This window comes from Hypanus sabinus, chromosome 11 (genome assembly GCF_030144855.1).
Source record: "Hypanus sabinus isolate sHypSab1 chromosome 11, sHypSab1.hap1, whole genome shotgun sequence".
NCBI classification, from domain to species: domain Eukaryota; kingdom Metazoa; phylum Chordata; class Chondrichthyes; order Myliobatiformes; family Dasyatidae; genus Hypanus; species Hypanus sabinus.
Window position 1 is genome coordinate 98,682,640 of NC_082716.1, and position 21,722 is coordinate 98,704,361.

The 21,722-nt window shown below is 43.8% G+C and overlaps 1 protein-coding gene across 1 annotated transcript in view; it reads left to right on the forward strand.

Annotated features, from left to right (window-relative positions):
* shkbp1 (SH3KBP1 binding protein 1) overlaps positions 1-21,722 on the forward strand; it is a 50,401-nt gene that overhangs the window by 11,878 nt on the left and 16,801 nt on the right. The window contains exons 6-11 of the mRNA XM_059984963.1: positions 2,277-2,357; positions 3,787-3,951; positions 7,856-7,946; positions 16,306-16,496; positions 17,744-17,859; positions 20,770-20,857. Coding sequence (XP_059840946.1) covers positions 2,277-2,357; positions 3,787-3,951; positions 7,856-7,946; positions 16,306-16,496; positions 17,744-17,859; positions 20,770-20,857 — 732 coding nt within the window. The remainder of the gene's footprint in view (positions 1-2,276; positions 2,358-3,786; positions 3,952-7,855; positions 7,947-16,305; positions 16,497-17,743; positions 17,860-20,769; positions 20,858-21,722) is intronic.

Here is a 21,722-nt window from a genome sequence, read left to right on the forward strand (position 1 = left end):
TTGATTATAATCGATGTTTCGATGACAAACGCTGCCATCTTCATCAGGGATAAAGATCAGATGAAGCCCCAAAAGAGTTTGTCATATACGCCAGGGAAGTTACAGAACAGAATTGATTGGCTGGTAGAGTGGTCAGAGCAATGAAGACATTGAAGCAGGCAGAATTAGGCCATTCAGCCCATCAAATCTGCTCCACCATTGGCTGATTTATTATTCCTCCCAACCTCATTTTCCTGCCTTTTCCCCATTATCTTCAATTCCCTGACTAATCAAACCTAACCTATCAACCTCTGCCTTAATTATACCCTATGACTTGACCTGCACAACCATCTGTGGCAACGAATTCCACAAATTCACCACCATCTAGCTAAAGAAATTCCTCCTCATCTCTGCTCTAAATGAACAGCCCTCAATTCTGAGGCTGTGCCCTCTGGTCCAAGACTGCCCCACCATAGGAAACATCCTCTCCACATCCACTCTATCTAGGCCTTTCAGTGTTTGATTGGTTTCAATGGGATCCTGCCCTTCAATGAGCCTAAACTCCAGTGAGTACAGGCTCTAAGCCACCAAACTCTCCTCGTGTTAACCCTTTAATTCCTGGGATCATTCTCATGGAACTCTCCTGGACCCTCTTCAATGCCAGAATATCTTTCAGATAAGGGGCCCAAAACTGCTCACGCAGTCTGACTAATGTCTTATAAAGCCCTAGCATTACGTCCTTGCTTTTATATTCTAATCCTCTGAATGAATGCTAACATTGAATTTGCCTTCCTCACCACCAACCTGCAAATTAACCTTTAGGGAACCCTGCTCACAAGACCCTTTGCACCTCATTTTTGAATTTTCTCCCCATTTAGAAAATAGCCCACACCTTTATTTCTTCTGGCCAAAGTGCACTTCCCTACACTATATTCCATTTGCCATTTCTTTGCCTATTCCCCCAATCAGTTTGAGTCCTTCTGCAGACACCTCAACACCCTCCACCTAACTATGTATCATCCACAGACCCGTCAATTCCTTCATTCAAATCATTGACATAAAGAGTTCTTAAAGAGTGGAGTAACCTTGGCACTTTCCCAGTTCTCGGGAACCACTCCCGAATCTAGTGCTTCTTAAAAGATCATTACTAATGCCTCCACAATCTCTTCAGCTACCTTTTTCAGAACCCTGGGGTGCAGTTCACCGGATCCAGGTGACTTATCTGACCTCGATTTCCCTTAATAAGTGCAAGCTGATGGACTTTAGGAGGTCAAATGAGGGTGGTGCATACATAGTGGTGGGGCCCTCGGGGTCAAAGAGGCCTTGGAGGAGTGGGGGTATGATTCGTAAATTTGCAACTGGCAATGAAATTGGCGATCTTGTTGACTGAGGATGAAAGGCTGGGTTACAGAATGCCACTGATAGTCTAGAAAGTTAAGCAGAGCGCTGGTAAACTTAACTTGATTCTGACAACTATGAGGTGATATTTTCTAAGAGGCCTAATACAAGTAGGACATAACCCATGAAAGGGATAGGGCCCGAGGGAGCACTGAGGGGGCATATACCATGAAAGGGATAGGGCCCGAGGGAGCACTGAGGGGGCATATACCATGAAAGGGATAGGGCCTGAAGGAGCAACGAGGGGGCATATACCATGAAAGGGATAGGGCCCAAGGGAGCACTGAGGGTGTACATATCGTGAAAGGGATAGGGCCTGAGGGGGCATACACCATAAAAGGGATAGGGCCCGAGGGGGCACTGAGAGGGCATATACCATGAAAGGAATAGGGCCTGAGGAAGCACTGAGGGGGCATATACCATGAAAGGGATAGGGCCTGAAGGAGCAACGAGGGGGCATATACCATGAAAGGGATAGGGCCCAAGGGAGCACTGAGGGTGTACATATCGTGAAAGGGATAGGGCCTGAGGGAGTACTGAGGGGGCATACACCATAAAAGGGATAGGGCCCGAGGGGGCACTGAGAGGGCATACACTATGAAAGGGACAGGGCCAAAGGGAGCATTGAAAAGGGATTGAGGCATGCAAGCCTCCAAAACCACAGCAAGGTTCTGGTCCTCTTGGAGGAAATTTCCTCCTTACATACTGTAAACTCTCTCACCATCCACATCTATGTTTCTTGCAAGTTAGCAATCTTATTTTGTCTGTCTTTACTGTAATTTTATTTGTTCTGTTCTCAGTTTTGGTTTATTCCTTATGTATGCTTTCAGTTCCCATACCAACCACACCCTCTCCTAGGCCGTATGCCTGAATCTGACCTTCATTTCTCCTTTCTATAGTTCGTCGCCTAGAATTGTGTGCAGATTTGGAGCGCTCTTCCTGTGGAAGTGTCCTATTTCATGGATATCTCCCACCTCCAGGTATGGCTACTTGCCTTCATTATTTTGAAGCTACTTGCTTCATTATTTTTCATAGGGTACTCCAGTAAATGTTTGACTGAACAAGTGAAGATCTGATCAACACAGAGAATGTCCAGGAATTTTAAAGAGTTAAAGACTGTTTTGGGTTCTTGATTTCAGAGGTTCTGGGTTACCTGAGTTGAGGGCTCAGAGAATTTGGGCATTAGTTTCGCATTCTTCTTAGTGGAAAGGGTGTGGAAATTGGATCATCTTGATGGGAGAGATCTGGAAATCTCAATGTGAGTGCTCCAGTTTCTCAATTGGGGAGGTGGTTTGGTTGGGTAGTAGCCGTTACTAAGGAGAGCTTCGTTTTCCAGAAGGGTAGGTCTTACACACTGAAAGGGAGGGCACTGAGGAGTACGGTAGAACAACGGGAGCTGGGAATACAGGTTCACAATTCATTGAAAGTGCCTTACAGGTAAATGGGGTCATAAATAAACCTTTTGGCAATTTGGCCTTCATAAATCAAAGTATTGAGTACAGGAGATGAGATGTTATGTTGAAGTTGTATCAGACATTGGTGAGGACTTATTTGGAATATTGTGTGCAGTTTTGGTCACCTAACTACAAGAAAGATGTAAATAAGGTTGGAAGAGTACAGAGAAAATTTACAAGGATGTTGTTGGGACTGGAGGACCTGAGTTATATGGAAAGATTGAATAAGTTAGGACTCTATCCTTTAGAATGTAGAAGACTGAGAGGAGATTTGATAGAAGTATACAAAATTATGAGGGATATACATAGGGTAAACGCAAGCAAGCTTTTTCCACTGAGGTTGGGAGGGACTACAGCTAGAGGTTATGTGTTAAAGGTGAAAGGTGAGAAGTTTAAAGAGAACATGATGAGAAACTTCTTTGCTTGTAGGGTGGTGAGAATGTGGAACAAGCTACCAGCACAAGTGGTGCATGTGGGTTTGATTTCAACATTTACATGGATGGTAGGGATATGGAAGACTATAGTCCCACTGCCAGTCAATGGGAGTAGGCCTTTTAAATGGTTCGGCACAGACTAGGTTGGCTGAAGGGTCTGTTTCTGTATTGTAATTTTCTATGATTCCAAAGGATCTGATTCTGTACTATTGTAACAAGGGAAGGTGATCAATAAATACTCATGGCTCACATCAATACCATTCATTACAAATCTGTGGAGGAGGTGATTTGATACATTCTCTGACAAGGTCAAAACTGACTTGTGGGAAATATCTAGCAATAGCCTATTTCCTTTCAATTCCTGTTTTCGTTAAACCCTTGGACTCCTGGCTTCTCTGGCATTTTTGTGTCATTACCTTCCCAAAGTTGGGACCATCTGGTTTCTCAAAGGGAGGGTTATGAAATTTCAGACCACTCTGGATAATGGCTTCTTAACTCAGTACCTTTGTCTCTGTCTGTAGTGATCCCAGCCATGAGGCGGAACCGGCACAGCCTGGCCAGCCCGCAGATAGTGGGCCCTCGGCTTGAAGGCACTGACCGAGTACCTGTGCGGAGGAGCAACACCATGCCACCCAATCTGGGCAATGCTGGCATTGTAGGGAAATTCCTGGAGCAGCGAGGAAGTGGTTTGTATGCAGTGTAAAGTCCCTGTGGGCTTGTGGTCAGAGTGACTGGTGTATTCCCTCCCTTCCTTGGACTCTGCAGCACATTGGTCAGCAAGCCTCATTCTCGTTCCTTGTATTTGTTGGTATTTCTAAGAGCTGTGACCATCATCTGACAAGGCATTTAGTGAAGAACAAAGGAGGCAGTCGTGTGGGAGTCAGGAAGTGTCAGGGCCTAGATTTGAATAGAATTGAGTGCAGTCTTAAAAGATATTTGAATAAAACACTTGAAATGCAAGGCAAGTTAGGCTTCATCTGTCGAAAGAGAACCATATATTTTTCAGCATGAAAACCAATTTTAATCACATCCTGCTTATAGCATGGTAACCAGAGCTGGGCACACTATACCAAGTGAAGTTTCACCAACTACTTGTATGGTTGCAATGTGACCATAAGATAGAGCAGAATTCGATTATTTGGCCCAACAAGTCTGCTCCACCATTTCGTCATGGCTGATCCAATTTTTGCTCTCAGCCCTAGTCTCCTGCCTTCTCACCAACTCCCTTCATGCCCTGATTAATCAAGAATCTATTAACCTCTGCCTTAAATATACCCATTGACTTGGACTCCACACCACCTGTGGCAATGAATTCCACAGATTCACTACACTCTAGCTAACAAACTTATTCCTCAGCAACACACACAAAATGCTGGTGGAACACAGCAGGCCAGGCAGCATCGATAGGGAGAAGTGATGTCAACGTTTCAGGCCGAGACCCTTCGTCAGGACCCAAAACGTCGACATCGCTTCTCCCTATCGATGCTGCCTGGCCTGCTGTGTTCCACCAGCATTTTGTGTGTGTTGCTGTTTGAATTTCCAGCATCTGCAGATTTCCTCGTGTTTGAAACTTCTTCCTCACCTCTGTTCTAAAAGGCTGCCTGTAATATTGAAACATTTTGATGTGTTTGGTGAGTGAGATGAAAGACACTGATTACAAACACGCGTAGTATTCATCTATTTACAAACAGTTAAATTTTCAACCAAACATTTAAGTTCCCCCAAGTTACACAAACTACAAAACTAAATATCAAACATATACTTAGTTAAAATTACACGTGGGGCATACTTTCCAGAAGGTTCTGTGCAACGTGCATTAGACAAAATTGAGAGAAAGAGAAACTGCCACTGTTGGTGCCCTGACGGATTTGTTATTCTTGCATGACGCACCCCAAATTCGAATCTTTTATTCAACTCTCTATTGGCAAATAGCAAACATACAATCTTGAAACAATGAAACTTGGGCTTACCCAGGTGTAAGCTAAGCAAATTTGAGTGTTATTGAGTGCTCAGCAAGCGATATGACATCTGCCAGACCCAGATACAAACTACCCTGAACATAGCATGAATACAGAACTTAGTCCCTTCGCTTTTACCACGTCCTGCTCATGAAACTAGTTACCATAATAAACCCCGCAACACAGAATAGAGATAGATGCAGATAGAGAGCAGTCACCTTCACCATCCAGACTACCTGGTTTCTCATCTTCTGGGGAGACGCAAGTCAAGCGTCTGGATGACGTTGTCTTTCCATCAGAGTTGGCTCACGTCTCCCCAGACAGATCCTTTACTCCCAGTTGAAGGAAGGTCAGCAGGCCCCTAGTGGACAAAGGCAAGGCTTCAAAGATAACATCAAAATCGGCCTGAAGAAGTTCAACATGACATCTAAAAACTGGGAAACCATTACACTCAGTAGATACACCCAGAGGAAGTCTGTTCAAGAGGGAGCTGGGCTACCTGAGAATGATCTCTGCTGTGCCGCAAATGGCAAATGCAAAAGGAGAGCCTGAACAACCAAAAGACCCAGCCACTAGCCCCATCACTCATTCTTGCCTACACCACATCAGAATATGAGGATCCTTGATCCTGAGGTCCCACCAATAGACCACCCCAGAGAACACCATACTCAATTCAAGTGATCGCACTAACGAACAGTGCTATGTACCTGTAGCCATAGGTCTCTTTGATCGACCGTTTACTATCCAAGTCCTCCGTGGTTTAACTTGCCAAATGCGATTAGTCTAAGATAAATTCCACCTCTCATTGACTCATTTCCCCAGTTTGTCGCTATCCAGAGGACAGAGGACTTGGCCGGTGGTGTCAGAGTATGTAGTCCAGTTAAGTAGTTGTTGTGCACTTTGTTGGTAGTACACATCGTAGCCACTGTAGTGGTGGTGAGAATGAATTTACATTCATGAATCTGTTAGAGAAGGATCACCCATGGTTATTTGAGACCAACGTTCCCTCCAATTTTATCTTTTACAGCTGTGAAAACCAATCATTGCTCTGAGCGGGCAATTTTTACATGGCCTGAAAAGTGTGTGGCGCAGTAATTTTTTTAATAATATGCATACTATGGATTGTTTCTTTTTGTGTCTTGTGGCGCATCGGTAGCATTTTTGCTGTTCCCTTAGCATTTGACTTTTTTACGAGACCGAATTGTTACCTCGATGCTCAACCTAGCACAGATAGAAAGCATGTAAGGAGCCGGCCAGATTCAGACTCGGGAACCTTTGCCTCGAAGTCTGGTGCTGATGTCGCTCACCACCGGCCAGCCGATGAATTTTACACTAACAATTGGAAAAACCACCACTTTTTTTGTTAATTGAAGGGTATAATGAAAAACAGTATAACAAAATCTTTTGCCTTTCGTTAACTTTTTCTTGTCCTTCTTTATTACAAATCCATTATCTATAAACACTCTCCAGAATAACTTTGCATCTAGATGAAAGATGCATCTTAATGGTCATTAGCTCATCCAAATGTTCCTTTTTCAGTCTGTTTCTTGATTTACGTTTGATTGAATTCATAAGACGTTTGCAGTCAGCACCAGAAGCTTGATATGTCCCAACAATGTCAACAAGAATTGATAGTTCTTCAAATTTTTTGTTTCTATGCATGTAGTTCAACGTATCAGTGAACGTCTTAGTTGAACCAGTCTTAATTTTCTCAGAAATGACATTTTGCCGTCACAGTATTGCTTTGTTATTTTTGAGGCAATAATAGCTGAGTTTTATTTGTCAGTCATCCAACAATTGATAGCTTAGTCCCAGGCTGGGAGTGAGGCCTCTGCCCAGCTGTTCATACTCTGTACTGTTGGGTGCCATATCGACAACTAAGGGCTACAGTGATTATTTGATCTGTAAAACACAGGGCAGTCGATGTGTGTTGTGAACAGAAGTTTTCTGATGAAGATGCTGTCAGATCTTAGAGATTTTCCATTCCCCAGGTTCCTTTAGGAGTCCAAGACGAGTGAAAACTTGTTGCTTCAATGATCGTTTATTTTAAAGTTTAAGCAAAAGAACAAAAACAGAGCACCTGGAACTAAAGCAGACCAAAGAACGATGATACAAAAATGATACAAAAGAGCCTTTGGAAACACTTGGCACTTTTGTAGTTCAGATAAGACAAATTCCTTAGATAAGAGGAACCAATCACAGCTTACCATGTGTTATCACTTAGCAAATTAAAAATTAAAAGGTGACAAACTGTTATGTAACTGCTGTACAGTACCACATTTCTACCAGTAGGTGGAGACAAAACACCACACATTTTAAGCAATATGTGACTGCTAAAAATGCAAATTATATCAGTTTAAAAAAACTGCAATTTCAGTCTTGCATTAATTCAACTAATGAAAGCATTAAAACAACGGACTCCAACAATACAATTTTTCACTAAGGTGTAAATCTTTAGACTTCTCTGCTCAAGGACCATGGAGCTCGATGGTCAATTGCATTCAAAGGGGGCAGAAAAGTGGAGTTGAGGGTGAATTCTGGCCACAATCTTGTTCTGCAGTGGAGTAGAATCAAGAGGCCAGATGTCCCACGTTAGCTCCTGTAGTTCATGTTCGTTTCTCATCTCTCTCAGGGTCACTGTCTCATCCTGGCATGGTGCGGGTAGTGCGAGGGCATCACAACTGGATCGCGGTGGCTTATGCACAGTTTGTGGTGTGTTACAGGTAAGAGTGGGTAAAATCCAAAGTTAATGTTGCTTCCCAAAGCACCTTAGAGGAAAGATGTTACCTGTCCTCATTGAGAAACAATGCTGAATAGGTCCTTCCATCTCTTTGAACTGCACCTCCCAGCAACCCCTGGTTTAATCCCAGCCTCATCACAGGACAATTTACAATGACCAATTGACCTACCAACTGGAACTAATTTAGACTGTGGGAGGAAACCCACATGGTGAGGAGAGAACGTGTAAACTTCTTACAGACAGTGACAGAATTGAACACCGGTCACTGGCGCTGTAAAGCATTATACTAACCACTAAATTACTGTGCTGTCCCAAATCTCTCTCAGAATGGGATGAATCTTTGGAACGGTCTTCCCAACAGGCTCTGAATATATTAGTGACAGGCATGAGTTTTTTGTGGCATCAGAGAATATAGGTTAAATACAGGAAAGTGATGCAGAGATTGCCGATCCACTGTGATCTTGTTGAAAGTCAGCCTTAACTTGAGGAGACAAATAGCCTTCTCCTCTTTCTGTATCTTATGGTTCCAGGATTGAAAGGCTTGTCACATGAGGACCTTTTGATGGCTCTGGTCCTGTACTCACTGGAATTCAGAAGAATGAGGGATGACTTCATTGAAACCTATTGAATGTTGAGTGGATATGGAGAGGATGTTTCCTATGGTGGTGGAGATTAAGACCTGAAGATGCAGCCTCAGAATAGAGAGATGTCCTGTTAGAACGAAGATGAGGAATTCCTTTAGCCAGATTTGGGTATATTTAAGGCAGAGGTTGATAGATTCGTGATTAGTCATCGCATGAAGGGATACGGGGAGAAGGAAGGAGATTGGGGATGAGAGGGAAATGTACCAGCCATGTTGAAATGGTGGAGTAGACTCGATGGGCCAAATGGCCTAATTCTGCTCCTATATATAGTGTACATCTTATGGTTATTCCTTCCTTTGTGCTGAGGCCTGGTTCCAGGGGCTGACCAGTTCTCATGGTCTCATTTCAGAAAATACCAGGACCCATCTTGGATCACTGATGGATATGAGGAAGGATATTGCAGAGGACCTGGCTATAAGTCAAGTTTATTGTCATTTAACTATATCCATGTATACTGCCAGATGAGACGTTTCTCCAGACCAGGGTAGAAACCACAGTAGTACACATAACACACAATAACTTAGGAAAGAGAAAATTAAATCTAGAAATGAATTATGCACAGATAAAGTAAAGTGCATAAATTAAATATTATAGAGTCCAGTACAAGTTATCCAGAAACATTTCAAATGTGATGTGGCAGGGAGTTCAGAAGCCTAAAGGCCTAAGGGAAGAAGCTGTTTCCCATCCTGATCGTTCTTGTCTTTACGTATCGGAGTCTGCTGCCTGATGGTAGAAAGTCAAAGAGAATGCTGGATGGATGGGTGAGATCCTTGGTAATACTAAGGGCCTTCCAAGTGTAAGGATCCGGGATGTATCAGAGTAGCTGCAGAAGATTCTCAAGAGGGAAGGTGAGCAGCCAGAGGTCGTGGTGCACATTCTACCAATGATATGGGTAGAAAGGAGGATGAGGTCCTGGGCTGTGAGTGTAGGGAGTTAGTGAAGAGACAGAAGAGCAGAACCTCCAAAGTAATAATCTCTGGATTACTCCCAGTACGTCATGCTGGTCAGAGCAGGAATAGGATGATAGTGCACATGAATAAGTGGCTGAGCAACTGGAACAGGCAGCAGGGTTTCAGGTTGTTGGATAATTGGAACCTCTTGTGGGGTAAGGGTGACCTGTACATGGGGACAGGTTGCACCTGAAATGAAGGGAAACCAATATTATGGCCGAGAGGATCAATAGTGCTACTTGGGAGGGTTTAAATTAGTTTAGCAAGGGACTGGGAACCAGAGCACCAGGATGAAGTGAAAGGTAGATGTCAGATCCAGTAAAAATAGGCTGGAGCAAAGTAATAGATATGATGAACACGTACAAACAAGCTGGATGAACTCAGCAGGTTGGGCAGCATCCTTCCTCCGGTCTTGGCCCGAAAAGTTGACTGCTTGTTTCCACGGATGCTGCCCGACCTGCTGAGTTCATCCAGCTTGTTTGTAGGTTTGATTTGACCACAGCATCTACAGTGTACTTCATGTTTACTAATAGATCTAATGGACTGATACTTTGAAGTGAGTGTAATTTAATACTCGGAGTATTATGAGTAAAGGTAATGAGAGACCATGGATCAGTGCATGGAACTACGATGTTGTAGCCATGACAGGGACTTTGTTGAGAGAGGGATAGGAAATGGTGCTTAATATCTCAGGTTTCAATATTTTAGTAACAAGTAGAGGGAGGTAAAAGTGAGGTTGTTGCACTGCTGGAAGCCTGTGACTTATGGACTGCTGCAGGGATCGGTGCTGACTCCATTGTTGTTTGTCATCTATATCAATGATCTGGATGATAACGTGGCTAACTCGATCAACAAATTTGCGGATGACACCAAGATTTGAGGTGTGGTGGACAGTGAGGAAGGCTATCATGACTTGCAGAGGGTTCTGGACCAGCTGGAAAAATGGGATGAGAAATGGCAGATGGAATTTAATGCAAACAAGTGCGATGTTTCGAACTTTGGTAGGACCAATCAGGCTAGAAGTTATAGAGTGAGCAGTAGAGCAATGAGAATAGAATAGAATTTATTTAAATCTTACATCCATCCCGCAATGTGAGGAAGTGGAGATCTTTGCGTTAAGACCCCGTTACAATGTACAAACATGTGAATTTATAAGTCTAATGGCTTGTAGAATGGAGGAGTGGTAGAACAAAGGAATCTGGGAATACTGGTCCATAATTCATTGAAAGTAGCGTCACAGGTAGAGTCATAGAGAAAGCTTTTGGCACATTGGCCTTCATAAATCAAAGTATTGAGTTCTGGAGTTGGGGTGTTATTGATGAGGCCTAATTTCGAGTATCATGTGTAGTTTTGGTCACCTATCTACAGGAAAGATTTAGATAAGGTTGAAAATAGTACAGAGAGAAAATTTACAAGGATGTTGCTGGGTCTGGAGGACCTGAGTTATAAGGAAAGATTGAGTAAGTTAGGACTTTATTTTTAGGAATATGGAAGATTGAGGGGAGATTTGATAGAGGTATACAAAATTATGAAGGATATAGATAAGGTAAATGCAAGCAGGTTTTTTCCACTGAGGTTGGGTGGGACTACAACCAGATCATGGGTTAAGAGTGAAAGATGAAAAGTTTAAGGGGAACATGAGGGGAAACTTCTTCACTCAGAGGGTGGTGAGAATGTGGAATGAACTGCCAGCACAAGTGGTGCATGTGAGCTCAATTTCAATGTTTTAAGAGAAGTTTGGACAGGCACATGGATGATAATGGTATGAAGGCATAAGGTTCTGGTGCAGGTAGATGGGAGTAAGCAGTGTAAATTGTTCAGCATGGACTAAATGGGTCAAGGGACCTTTTTCTGTGCTGTACTTCTCAATAAACTCTACTAATCAGAGGCAATATTGCAGCTGCACTCAAAGGGGAGATGCTGGAGGGCTTGTCCTCTGAGTCTATATGGGTAGAACTCAGGAATAGGAAGGGTGAAATCACTCTGATGGAAATGTACTACAGAACTCCCAGTAGCCACCAGGGCAAATATGCAGGCAGGGTAAGGAAAGATGCAAAAACAACAGGGTTGTTGTCGTGGGGAACTTCGACTTCTCTAATATAAACTGGGACCCTCTCGGTGCAAGAGGTTTCAGTGGGGAAGAATTTGTTAGGTGCATCCAGGAGGGTTTTTTTAAATCAATATGTAGGTAGTCTAACAAGAGGAGGGGCTGTACTGGATGTGGTGTTGGGTAATGTGCCTGGCTGGGTGAGTGAGCTTTCAGTGGGTGAGCAGTGACCACCACTCCTTAAATTTTAAGACAGCTATAGTTAAGGATAAAAATGGATGTTATGGGTGAGTAGTAAATTGGAGCAGGATAAATTACGTGGGCATTAGGTAGGAACTAGAGGGAGTTAATTGGGAATAACTTGTTGGGCAAGACCACATCTAACATGTGGAGGGTGTTTAAAGGCCAACTGCAGAATTCAGGGCAGGTATGTTCCAGTCAGGTCGAAGGACAAGGATGCTGGGTGAAATAACCTTGGATTTTGAGAGAGTCAAGAAGCAAAAGGAAAAGTATGTAAAGCTCAGGAAGCTGGAATCAAACAGAGCCATGGGCGATTATAAAGAAGCCAGGAAAAACTCAAACGGGGGAACTAGGAAACCAGAAAGGAGCATTAAAAATTTTTGGCACATGCAAGAATCTAGGGCATTGTATACGTAGATGAAGAGCAAGAGGACAACTAGGGAGAGGGGCAGAGGGTAAAGCCACTCAACAATAAAGGTGGAAATATTTGTTTGGATGCATAGGATATGGGTGAGATCCTTAATGAGTAATTTATATCATAATTTATGAAGGAGAACAACGTGGCGGTTAAGGAGATCAGTGCTGAGCGTAGTGATATGCTTGGGCATTTTGAGGTAAAAGAGGAAGTAGTGTTGAGTCTCTCAAAGGGGATGAGCCTCCAGATCCTGATGAGGTATTCTCCAGGTTATTGAGAGGGGCAAGAGGAGAGATTGCTGGGGCCTTGACCAATATCTTTGTGTCCTGTCTAGCCATAGATGGGGTCCTGCAGGACTAGTGAGTGGCTAATGTTCCATTATTCAAGAAGGGAACCAGGGATAATCCTGGAAACTATAGACCAGCGGGTCTCAAGTCAGTGATAGGGAAGTTATTGGAGACAATTCTTAGGGATAGTATTTATGTACATTTGGAAAACCAAAACTAATTCGAGAGACACGAGGAAATCTGCAGATGCTGGAAATTCAAGCAACACACAAATTGCTGGTGGAACACAGCAGGCCAGGCAGCATCTATAGGGAGAAGCACTGTCAATGTTTTGGGCCGAGACCCTTTGTCAGGACTAACTGAAAGGAAAGATAATAAGAGATTTGCAAGTAGGAGGGGGAGGGGGGAATCTGAAATGATAGGAGAAGACAGGAGGGGGTGGGGTGAAGCTAAGAGCTGGAAAGGTGATTGGCAAAAGGGATGCAGAGCTGGAGAAGGGAAAGGATCGTGGGATGGGAGGCCTAGGGAGAAAGAAAGGGGGAGGGGGGCGAGAACCAGAGGGAGATGGAGAACAGGCAAAGAGTGATGGGCAGAGAGAGAGAAAAAAGGAGAGGGGAAAATAAATAAATCAGGGATGGGGTAAGAAGAGGAGGAGGGGCATTAATGGAAGTTAGAGAAATCAATGTTCATGCCATCAGGTTGGAGGCTACCCAGACGGAGTATAAGGTGTTGCTCCTCCGACCTGAGTATGGCTTCATCTTGACAGTACAGGAGGCCATGGATAGGCATATCAGAATGGGAATGGGACATGGAATTAAAATGTGTGGCCACTGGGAGATCCTGCTTTCTCTGGCAGACAGAGGGTAGGTGTTCAGTGAAATTGCAAATTTCCTACTATCTTTTCTTTCAGTTAGTCCTGACGAAGGGTCTTGGCCCGAAACATTGACAGTGCTTCTTCCTATAGATGCTGCCTGGCCTGCTGTGTTCTACCAGCATCTTGTGTGTGTTGCAGTAATTAGAGAGAGCCAGCTTGGCTTTGTGTTGGGCAAGTTGTTTTTTACCAATTTGACTTTGACAAGGTTGATTGATGAAGGTAGAGCTGTAGATGTTGTTTAATATGGTTTTTAGATGATCTCATCTTGAATGTTAAGATGCTTGGGATCCATGGTGAATTGGCCATTTAGATTCAGAAGTGGTTTGCCCATCGAAGACAGAGGGTACCAGTCAAAAGGACTTAACCAAGCTAAAGGTCTGTGATTAGTGGTGTTCCACAGGAATCTATACTGGGACCTGTGCTGTTTCTGATGTATATAAATGACCTGGATGAAAATGTAGATGGGTGATTGGCAAGTTTGCAGATGCTGTTGATGGGCCAAATGGCCTAATTCTGCTCCTGTATCTTGATGTGAAGATTGGTGGTGGTGTGGAGACTGGAGAAGACTGGCAAAAAATACAGTGGGATGCAGATCAGTTGTAGTGATGGGATGAGAAATGACAGATAGCGTTTAACCCAGACAATTATGAAGTGTTACACCTTGATAGGTCAAATGTAAAGAGACAGTACACTGTTAAAGGTAAGGCACTCAACAGTGTTGATGAAGAGAGGGATCTTGGGATCCAAGTTAATAGCTCCTTGGAAGTGGCTAGAGATTAGAGGGCACGTGCTATAATGAGAGCTTGGACAAACTCGAGATGTTTTCTCTGGAGTGGTGGAAGCCAAGGAAAGATCTTTTTGAGGTTTATAAGATCATGAGAAGCATCGATAGAGTAGACAGACAGTATGTTTTTCCCAGGGTTGAAATGCCTCATACCAGAGAGCATACATTTAAGGTGAGGGGGTGTAACTTCAAAGAAGTTACGAGGGGCAATATTTTTACACAGAGTTGTGTGATAGTAACTGTTCTTGAACTAGGTAGGGCGAGTCCTGAGGCTCATGTTCCTTCTACCTGATGGCAGCAGCAACTTGGGTGGTGGGGATCTCTGATGTTTTCCTACAAAAGCGTTTCATGAAGATGTGCTCAACGCTTGGGATGTACTGGGCCGAATCCACTACTTTCTGTAGGATTTTATGTACCAGGCCATGATACAGTCAGTCAATACCCTCCATTACACATCCATGGAAGTTTTAGATGTCATGCTGAATCTCCGCAGACTCCTAAGGAAGTTGCTTTCTTCGCAATTCCACTTACATGTTCGGTCCAGGACTGAACCTCTGAAGTTGTAACACCAGCAATTTAAAGCTGCTAACCTCGCCTCTGATCCTCCAATGAGGACTGGCTCATGGACCTCTGTTTTCCCTTTATTTTTGGAGATCTGATAAAGATAGAACAGAGAATGTGAGTGAAATGCCAGGGAATATTGAGGAACAGAGGAACCTCCATCTTTGAAGTTGGTAACACCGCTAGATGAGGTGATGAAGCAGGCAGATGAGAATCTGGCCCCGTTAGCCAACGCATAGAATACAAGAGGGGTACAATTTCATGGAACATCGGTATGGCCACACTTGGAGTGTTCAGTGCCTTTCTACTTGTTCATGTTATAGGAAGGATGTGAGGTGTTGCCCGGAATGTTCCAGTTATGAGGAGATAAGTGAATAGACTGTGTTTGATTTCAAAGCTATTGAGCGGAAGAGCTGAGACATCATGCTGTGTCTGGACAGGTCCTTGGTGAGGCCAGACTTAGAATTCTGCATGCACTTTTATTCAGTACTCTTGTCGAAGGGTTATGGCAGTGCTCGAAAAAGTGCAGAAAGATGCACAAGGCAAGGAGAGATTGTTTAGGCTATGATTGCTCTCACTCTTCTCCACCCTCACCAACTGAACAATTTCCCACTAACACGGTGACCAAAACTCCAAGTTGGTGTCATTGATGATTTATGTAACTGCAACGCAACCTCACCTACTCGTAAACATGATATCCTGACCGATGAAGGATAGCACACCTCATTGTCCTCTTCACCACCCTGTATACTTACACGGCCATTTGCAGTGATCTGTGCTTCCAGGTCCCTCTGTTCCACAGCACCTACCAGTGCACTGTCCTTCACTGTAAAGGTTTTACCCTGGTTTGAGTGTCCAAAATGCATCACCTCACACTTGTCCAAAATGAAAGCCATTTGCCGTCCCTCAGCCTACCGCCCTAACTGATAGAGTTCTCCTTGTAATTTGTTGTAATTTGTTTCACTGTTAATGAGACCAGTAATTTAGTATCGTCAGCAAACTTGCTAATGGTGCCGTGTACAGTGTGGCCTGGGGGCCACATTTTGTCTTGCTGAAGAGACCTGTCAAAGTGTTTAGGGATGATAGAGTTTAATTATAAGCTGTAAGTAAGATAGACAGAAGAGAACAGAGTGATTCTCATTCTCACTGGTGGTGGAGCCGAGCACTAGGAGACATGGAATAAAAGTGATTGGCAGAAGAACCAAATCTGACTTCAGGAAAGTTGTTTTTTTTTAAATAACGGTGAGTGACGACTACCTTGAAGGGACTGGTGGAGGAAGTTTAGTCGAGAGGTTTGCTAGATAATTATCTGAAGGAGTTTTCAGGGCTAATGAGAGAGGATACAGGAAGGGGATTAGCTGTATTATTCATACATAGAGCCAATGCATCCTTGTGGTATTGAGCTTTTTAGACTGATTCTCTTGAAGTGGGAACGAATCTGTGTGAAGAAGCTTTTATTTCCTCATGTGGATACAGTCTCCAGGCCCCTGGATCCCAACCTTCAACATTGTGATCTTTTTCTGAACTTTCTCTTCCACAGATTGAAGGAATCGTCAGGCTGGCAGCAGGTTTTCTCCAGCCCACGTTTGGACTGGGTCATCGAGCACGTGGCTCTCAATGCCAAGGTGATGGGCGGATCCCTCGGCGATAATGACAAAATGGTGGCCGTGGCCTCCTGCAATGAGATTATCCTGTGGGCCATCCAGGAGGGCGGCAGTGGCAGTGAGATTGGTAATGGGGGATTTCAATTCATGTTTCACGTGGGTTATAAGGGGTTATCGTTACATTAGTGGGGTCACTGACATCCCTGTCCTTACCCACTCTTTCCTGATGAATTGGATGAGGAGGGTCAGGTGGCTGTAGTAGTTGGGAAGCAATAGGATATCTAATAATGGGAGCCAGATGTCTTGGTAATTGATGTCCATACATGATGGGCATCGGTGGAAGGGAGCTGCATCATGTCTGATCTGAGAGATCAGGATCAAGCAAAGGGGATATAAAATTCCTGCATCCTGCTCTACACTCAATATGGAAGAAGGAAGAAGATGGCACCAGCAAACAACACGACCAAGAGCGACATCCTCCAGATGGGTCACAAAACTACTACTTATTTTTACTTCTTTTATGTCTTTTTCTGTCAAATGTGGTTCTGCTACTGTTGGAGCCTGCGATCTACATTTTGTTGGTGTGCTTTTGGGCCATTTGAGGGATCTGGCCCTTTGCTATCTCCGAGGGTGCTTGGTAAGGCTTGTGGCTTTGAGGTCAGGAAGCCTGGAGTCAGGGTGCAGCCCATGATCCATTCAATTTCTTGCTGATTAAACTGCCATGGAAGATTGAATTCATTGAGGCACATGTGCAGAAGATGAGAAGGTGTTCAAAGCCATCTACCAGCCTGTCGTTCGTTGCTGCCAGAGGAAGGTGTCAGTGCGTGATGGTCTCCCTCGCCCCCCCCCCTCCCCGCCCGCTCGTTTGCTGTTCCCGAAGGAAGATTCCTGCATTCAGACAGTCTCTCTCTCTCTCTCTCTCTCTCTCTCTCTCTCTCTCTCCCCCTCAGTGTTTTCAGAAGATGGTGCCGGAGTTCTGGGTCAAAAAAAGTTGAATCGACACAGTCTGTGTATTTGACTCTGTACTTCACATTATGATGTGCTTCTGGTTTATGGTCACTCCATTTTTCTGTTACTATTCTGGGCAATTTTGAATCGGGACAGCCTGCAGTTAATGAACACTGAGCTTAACTGAATACGCCTGGACTCTTTCAATTTTGTGTTTAAAGTTCTGTGTTTTTCACTTTTTTAAATTGCCCTGAGCGCAATTTTTTTTGCGTGTGGGGTGGGGGTTTGATAATTTTCTACAAATGGGTTCCATGGTTTTTCTTTGTTTCATGGCTATCTATGGGAAGACAAATCTCAGGGTTGGATACTACATACATAGTTCGATAATAGATGTACTTTGAATCTTGAATCCTTCTGTCTCTGCAGGAACCTTTGCACTGGGACCACCTCTTGAAGGGTTATTCTTTGTGGGGAATCAGCTAATTGCAACAAGTCACACAGGGCGGGTTGGAGTGTGGAATGCAGTTACCAAACACTGGCAGGTAACGTATATTTATATATTAGAGGAAAGATAAAGCAGTGTGGCTGATTGGCAGGAGGCAAAGAACGGGAATGAAGAGAGCCTTTTCAGGTTGGCTGCCAGTGACTAGTGACGTTCCACTATGTTTATGGTCTATGTCGGGACCAGTTGTGTTGTATTTTATGTCAATGATTTGCATGATGGAATTGATGGTTTTGTTGCAACGTCTGCAGATGATATGAAGATAGGTGGAGGGGCAGGTAGTTCTGAAGAAGTAGAAAGGCTACAGAAGGACTTCGATTAGGAGAATGGACAAAGAAGGGTCAGATGGAATACGGTGTCGGGAAGTGTACGGTCATGCAGTTTGGTAGAAGAAATGTAAGGTTTGACTGTCTTCTAAATGGAGGGAAAATGCAAAAAACTGAGGTGTAAAGGGACTTGGGAGTCCTTGTGCAGGATTTCCTAGAGATTAATTTGCAAGTTGAGTCTGTGGTAAGGAAGGCATATGCAATGTTAGCATTCATTTTGAGAGGACTAGAATATAAAAGCAAGGATGTAATGTTGAGATTTTATAAAGCACTGGTAAGGCCTCTCTTAGAATACTGTGAGAAGTTTTGGGCCTCATCTTAGAAAGAATGTGCTGAAACTGGAGATGTTTCAAAGGAGATTCACAAAAATGATTCCAGGATTGAATTGAATTGATTTCTTACATCATTCAGATACATGAGGAGTAAAAATCTTTACATTACGTCTCCATCTAAATGTGCAATCTGCAATCATAGTAATTTATAATAAATAGAACAGCCAATGTAATATAGAGTACACTCAAATCAGCGTGAGTTCATCAGTCTGATGGCCTGGTGGAAGAAGCTGTCCCGGATGGTCCTGGCTTTTATGCTGCGGTACCATTTCCTGGATGGTAGTAGCTGGAATAGATTATGGTTGGGGTGACTTGGACCCCAGATGATCCTACAGGCCTTTTTTACACACTTGTCCTTATAAATTTCCTGAATCATGGGAAGTTCACAACTACAGATGCGCTGGGCTGTCTGCACCACTCTCTGCAGAGTCATACAATTAAGGGCGGTACAGTTCCCATTCCAGGCAGTGATGCAGCCAGTTAGGATGCTCTCATTTGTGCCCCTCTAGAAAGTTCATAGGATTTGGTGGCTCTTACCAAACTTCCTCAACAGTCTGACGGGAAAGAGGTGCTGTTGTGCCTTTTTCACCACACAGCTGGTGTGTACAGACCAGGTGAGGTCCTTGGTGATATGGAAGCCAAGGAACTTAAAGCTGTTTACCCTCTCAACCAGAGATCCACTGATGTCAATAGGGGTTAGCCCATCTCCATTCCTCTTGTAATCCACAACCAGCTCCTTTGTTTTGCGACATTGAGGGAGAGGTTATTTTCTTGACGCCTCTGTGTCAGAGAGATGACTTCTTCCCTGTGGGCCACCTCGTTATTGTTTGAGATTAGGCCAATCAATGTAGTGTCGTCAGCAAATTTAATTAGCAGATTGGAGCTGTGGGTGGTGACACAGTCATGGGTATACAGGGAGTAATGGCTTGTCATATGAAGAGCATTTGATGGCTCTGGGCTTATATTCATTAGAATTCAGAAGAATGAGGGGTGACCTTGTTTAAACCTATTGAATGTTAAAATTCCTTGATAGAGTGGATGTGGAGAGGATGGTTCCTATGGTGGGAGAGTCTAAGACCAGAGGACACAGCCTCAGAGTAAAGTAGTGTCCTTTTAGAGTGGAGATGAGGAGGAATTTCTTTAGCCAGAGGGTGAATCTGTGAAATTCTTTGCCACAGGCAGTTGTGGAGGCCATGTTTTTATGTGTACTTAAGGCAGAAGTTGATAAATTCTTGATTGGTCAGCGCACGGAGGGATACGGGAAGAAGGCAGGAGATCGGGACTGAGAGAAAAATTGGATCAGCCGTGATGAAATAGTGGTGTGGACTTGATGGGCCTAATTTGCTCCAATATATGGTCTTGTATACATTGGTAGCTGGGGTTGAGGCATCTGATGTTGCTGTGTTCGCCAAGTTTGGCCATTAGCTTGTAGATGTTTCATCACCAGTCAAGGTGACATCCTCAATGCGCAGTTGTTGGTGTCTCTGTCTGGGAGTGCTCGCATTCATGTAGACCCCTCCCCCCCCCACCCTCCATTCGCTTGCCTTGGTCAAAGAGCTAATTGTGGACTTCAGAAAAGGTAAGATGAGGGAACACACACCGATCCTTTTAGAGGAAACAGAAGTGGAGCAAGTGAGCAGTTTCAAGTTCCTGGGTGTCAATATCTCTGAGGATCTCAACATATTGATTCAGCTATAATGAAAGCAAGATAGTGGTTATATTTCATTAGGACTTTGAGGAGATTTGGTTTGTCACCAAAACACTCAAACTTCTACAGCTGTACTGTGGAGAGCATTCTAACTGGCTGCATCTCCGTCTGGTATAGAGTGGGGGGTAGTACTGCACAGGATTGAAGTTGTAAAATTAGTCAGCTCCATTGTGGGTATCAGCCTCCGTAGTATCCAGGGTGCCTTAAAGCAGTGGTGCCTCAAAGGGAGGCTTCCATCATTCAGGACCCCCCATCACCCAGGACATGTCCTCATCTCACTGTTACCATCAGGAAGGAGGTACAGAAGCTTGAAGGCACACAGTCAATGATTCAGGAACAGCTTCTTCCCCTCTGCCATCCGATTTCTGAATGGGCAATGAACCCGTGAATACTACCTCACTACTTTTTTACTTCTGTTTTTGCACTACAAATTTAATTATTTTATATGTATAACTTTTTAAAAATTTGTTTTTTTTTCAATATTTAATCATGTATTGCATTTGCACTGCTGCAACAAATACAACAAATTTCATGACCTGCACTGGTGATGTTAAATCTCATTCTGAATCATTTTTCTCCCACAGATTCAGGATGTGGTGCCAATAAACAGTTATGATACTGCTGGCTCCCTGCTAATCCTTGGCTGTAATAACGGATCGATATACTATATTGGTAGGTGTAACACAGGATGCGCCCTGGGTTATGACCCCGCATACAGAAACAATTCTACGCAAACTTTCTCAGAAATTATTAGAAAATTTGTGAAGGAAGTAATCATAAAAAATAATCAAATTTGATGCAGTATATGCTCCATAAGTTTCATTCTGAGTGGTGTTAAGGTGAAGCAAAGAAGATATTCTACGTAATGGAAGAACAATAGGAAATGTACATAGTTATGTTATGTGAGTAGCTCTCCGAAATGAATGTTCTCCAAAATGATGGTTCTCCAGCTGCTCAATTTCCCCCCCCACAGTCTCACAGCTCCCCAACCCCCCCACTATCCCACTGCTCTCCAAACCCCCCACTGTCCCACAGCTCCCTGACCCCCCCCCCACACTCCTTTTAGCTGGCAACACAGTATTTTTTCATCAGCCCACCCCACCCCCAATGCTTTGCACTTCCTGTTGCAATCTCCTGTGGTGCTGGGTGTTTCAGGATGCTGTGTGTTGGGGCCTCCAAAGATTTGTCTCATTGTTAGCTTATTTTTACAGGACAGAGTGTGGGGTGGGTGAAATTAGGGGTGTAAGGGTGAGGCACAGTATCTGTACAGAAAGGTTGGGGAATGAGGCAGGATTCTTCCGTCAACTGCCCACGTTTCCTCGAATAAATGGCATTTCTGGATAACTGTGATGAAGGTAAGGTTTGCCTAGTCAAATAGTCCATATCCCTCATTGTCACTGTTCTGATTGACTACCTAGTTGGTAACGTGTCACCTTGCAAAACGACACAATGAGAACCAATAGCAGAGGAAGTGGGAGACGTTAGGGTGAACTGGTGAAGCCTCTATGGTGACTTTTCCTTAATCCTTGGAATTCTG